This window comes from Primulina huaijiensis, unplaced genomic scaffold (assembly GCF_012295235.1).
Source record: "Primulina huaijiensis isolate GDHJ02 unplaced genomic scaffold, ASM1229523v2 scaffold33265, whole genome shotgun sequence".
Lineage (NCBI taxonomy): Eukaryota > Viridiplantae > Streptophyta > Magnoliopsida > Lamiales > Gesneriaceae > Primulina > Primulina huaijiensis.
This window is the reverse complement of record NW_027357769.1, coordinates 6,369-10,070: the sequence shown is the minus strand read 5'-3', so window position 1 is coordinate 10,070 and position 3,702 is coordinate 6,369. Positions and strand designations below refer to the sequence as shown.

The 3,702-nt window shown below is 40.2% G+C and overlaps 1 protein-coding gene across 2 annotated transcripts; it reads right to left on the bottom strand.

Moving 5' to 3' along the window:
- Positions 1-348: 348 nt before the first annotated feature.
- Positions 349-3,485, bottom strand: LOC140968210 (protein ETHYLENE INSENSITIVE 3-like). Of its 2 annotated transcripts, none has more exons than XM_073429105.1 (2): positions 3,307-3,485; positions 349-2,711 (listed from the first exon to the last, which is right to left on the bottom strand). In XM_073429105.1, the coding sequence occupies exon 2, from the start codon at positions 2,577-2,579 to the stop codon at positions 768-770; it is 1,812 nt and encodes a 603-aa protein (XP_073285206.1). In that variant the 5' UTR covers positions 2,580-2,711; positions 3,307-3,485; the 3' UTR covers positions 349-767. The 2 variants fall into 2 exon arrangements, with proteins under 2 accessions (XP_073285206.1, XP_073285207.1); XM_073429106.1 differs by having other exon boundaries at positions 3,145-3,329.
- Positions 3,486-3,702: the final 217 nt, after the last annotated feature.

Here is a 3,702-nt window from a genome sequence, read left to right as displayed (position 1 = left end):
ACATTGATAAAGTCGTCACGAAGTAGGCAAGGGACCAAGAAAATTTTGTATATTAACCTTTCATTACTACCAAACAGCGACCTGAAAAAGACTGGAAACCAGTACCCATGTTACTCGGGAACAGCATCCAGCCACCGTTGGTTTTTTTTTTTTTAACTTATTTTTGCAGAAACTCAAGTTTTAAAATTTTTTATATAATATTGTGGATTACATTTCATTTGAAGGACCGAATACAACTCGTTTCAACCTCAAGCGTTTGGATTGATGTGATGTCCACATTTAAAGACAAGACGTGAATCAACCAAGAACCACCCATTCACTGTTCCACTCCACTTGCAAAATACGAAGTCAAATGAAGATGACAAAACATCGTATTCCAGTCAACAAAATACACCCACTATGTACATCACACTATGATCCCACAGCAGACATATCAAAAGCTATCAACCTTAGCTTGTGATCGGACAAGAACAACCAAATCAAGAAACTCCAAATGAAAATGAAGTTTATTTATATCACATACATATGCAAGTCTCTACCCATTTCTTTCAACAGCAAAGTATGGTAAATCGCCGTAGGATACCATCCTTTTCTTGATTGTAACAACCATGCCCGAAGAACTTGCACGAACTCTTAAGACTAAAAGGTTAAGAAACTAGAATAGTAATAACTAAGACAAAACGGAGTAAAACAATTCCACCTGATGAAGTGTGTGGAGATTGTATCATAGACGTTGATTGCCTAGTTGACTATCTCAAACGAGTGTTTCAGTACCAAATCGAAAGGTCCTGCTTGATCTGGTTATCCCTTGAAACATCAGGAAAATTGTCTGTGTAGTCCATGGAGGACATATTGAATGGAGGACTGAACATAAGTTGGAAATTTTCAGCTCCATTGGAGACGAAAGGCGGATTTATAACCTTGGACTGGTGGAACTGATCAACTGACATGTTATTGTTGGAAAATACGTTAGGTTCCAGCAGTATTTCTTGATCTTGAAGGTAACCGTTTTGTTGGCATTGAAGGTGCTGAAGAGACGGCTCCTTAGAAATGCTGGAGCTCCCATTTGTGTTCTTGTTTCCTTGAATATTGGTATCATAGAAAGACATGAGATCGTTGATCGTTCTCAGTCCATCTTCTGGAACCCCGAGTGCTGATAGATCAATAGTATGATTTGATTGGACAAAAGATTGAGAAAAGGCAGCCGGTTTCACTTCCTTTGTGCTGAAATTCGTAACCCCAAATTCGGAAGAATCTTTGTCAGGGCAAGGAAGTTGGTGATTGTCCCTTGAAGCTCGATTCTGAAAACCACGACAAAGTTCTCTATGTGGGCACGGAAGAAACTCACTAGTTAATTTCTTAGGGTCCATCATGTTGTTAAGCTCATCATTTAATTTCCTCTTCCGGGAGAAGTCAAAATTGTTGATCATTTCATCTTTGATGGAATAAGATTGTTGTGAAACTGGAACCCGATCGTGGAATCTTTCCATCCCAATATTCGACAATTGAAGGGGACTTGGTTTTTGCTCGTGCACCTCAAAGTTCGACTCTTCCTCAACACCTTCGACATCATACTCGCTAGTATCGGTAATCAGGAGCGTCCCACTTCCACCAGACGAGGACCAAGGGAGACACCTGTCCGGGTAAAGATCCCGAGCCAAAGCTTCCTCCTGGTTGATGATAGCAAGCCAAGTAGCACTTTCTTTAGCTGTCATCTTGTCTTGTAAGCACTTGGACTGCCTTACAAGCTTCCGAATCTTGCCAATGTCGGGAAACATATGCTTGATCACAGCCGTCAAAACACCCACTTTCCACGCCTTTTTCAGATCGTGAGGCTTCTTATATGGTGGAGGGCCTTGATCCTTCTGCAAACCTAACTGATGCCACCATTCCTCCTTCCCACTGGGCCACCATGGTGGCGGAACACCTTTCTCTAAAGGATACCTTCTCTGAGGAGGATCACAATGCTGCATTAGAGCGGACAACAACGAGCCAAGAGTCGTGTCTTGGAGCTCCTGCAAGGTATGTGGAGTCGGACCAAGGGGATTTTCGACCTCATTTCTTTCCATGACACAGTTCTCTGCCTTGTACTTCGCAATGGCAGCCGGTCCATTCCGATCAAATCTGACCCTATCCTTCCACCATTCCCGAAGATTATCGGATGCACCACTCACCGGCTTGCCTTTCTCCGGTATGATTCCATAAACGAAACCTTGAGCTTTGCACACTTCCATCATCTTCAACATGTATTTCAAGATCCCATCTTGAGCCCTCGACATCTTCTTTCGCCTAGCCTGCTCTTGAGACTGCTGCTTTTTCACAGAGTCGACACTTTCTCTACCCTTGTTCAGTTCTTTAAGCCTTTTTAATCGCATTTTGTCTCTCCACATCCTCCTCTCGAGTTCATCCACGTCGATTTCTTCATCTGTATAATCATCCTCCACAACTTGCTCGGCTAGGGGTTCAATCTCGTGTTCGGGATCAACGGACTGCGGAGGGCAGAGATCTAATCCCTTGATAGGAGCCGAGGAAAAGAAATCAAGATCCCCACAAAAACCCATATCTTCAAACGTCATCATCTTGAATCAAAGAACACCAAAATCAAACTTGTAGAAACTGAAATATTTTATCAACGTATGTTAAAATCGTGCTCCACCAAAAACACGAGATCCAGTAACAGGATGCGAAGAGGGCCTTCTTCTTTCACGTACCTGCAAAGATGGAGTTGCAAAAATCAAGAAAATATCAACTCCGCTGATTCTGATCATGAACTAAATTTTTTTAAAAAACCACTGAAAAATATGGATTTTTTAACACACACAGACCAAAGAAGAATCTTGTAGAATCCGGATCCGAAAAGAATTCAGAGAAAGCGATGCACGTGACTGAGAAATCTTAAACTTGATTTCCCAATAAATTTTCAGAAAAATTCCAAAATCCCAGGAAAAAATTGAAGAACATACAAAAATATAAAACGGTTTACTATACTAAGATCTAAACCAAAGATCATTTCAACAATGGACAAAAGTACACATCAAATAAGCAGCGTAATCAAGAACCATAGAACAAGAGACACCAAGAACAACTCCTCAAAACCCACCACATAAAATCAACAAAAATATGTGAAAAAAAACAAATATTTACCCAAAACGCGAGCTTTAATCCAAAATTAAGAACCAGACTCAAGAAAAGCACAAACACTTTGAAGCCCAGAAGCATAATCAATAAAAACCACAGGAAGTAGAACCGGAAAAAATAATTATCACAAGTAAAAACAAGAACATCCGCCCCTTTTTCTTCATTTACCTCCTGTCATTCCTTGTCCATACCCCTCTTCTAGCGCAGAATAATTAAGCCAAAAAACGAATAGAAAAAAAAAAGAAGGAACCCAAGAAAATCATGCAATATCTCTGTGTGGGCTTATATTTATTAATGGGAATTGGCCCACCGGGAGATGAAAAGTGTCGGGACCGGTGAACAGTAAACCAAAAACCAACGAAGAAAAATAGTAATTAATTACAGTTTATATGTGTGAAAATATTTATGAGACTTTGAGTAAATTAAAGGAAAAAAGGGGGTCAGATTCAAAAGTACCATTTTTGGGAGTTTGAATTTTACCACCGTCATTTATTATTTGTGAGTTCTGTGCAGTGTTCAAGGTTTTGGTTTACAAAACTTCTCCCCCCTTTTTTTTTAATAAAA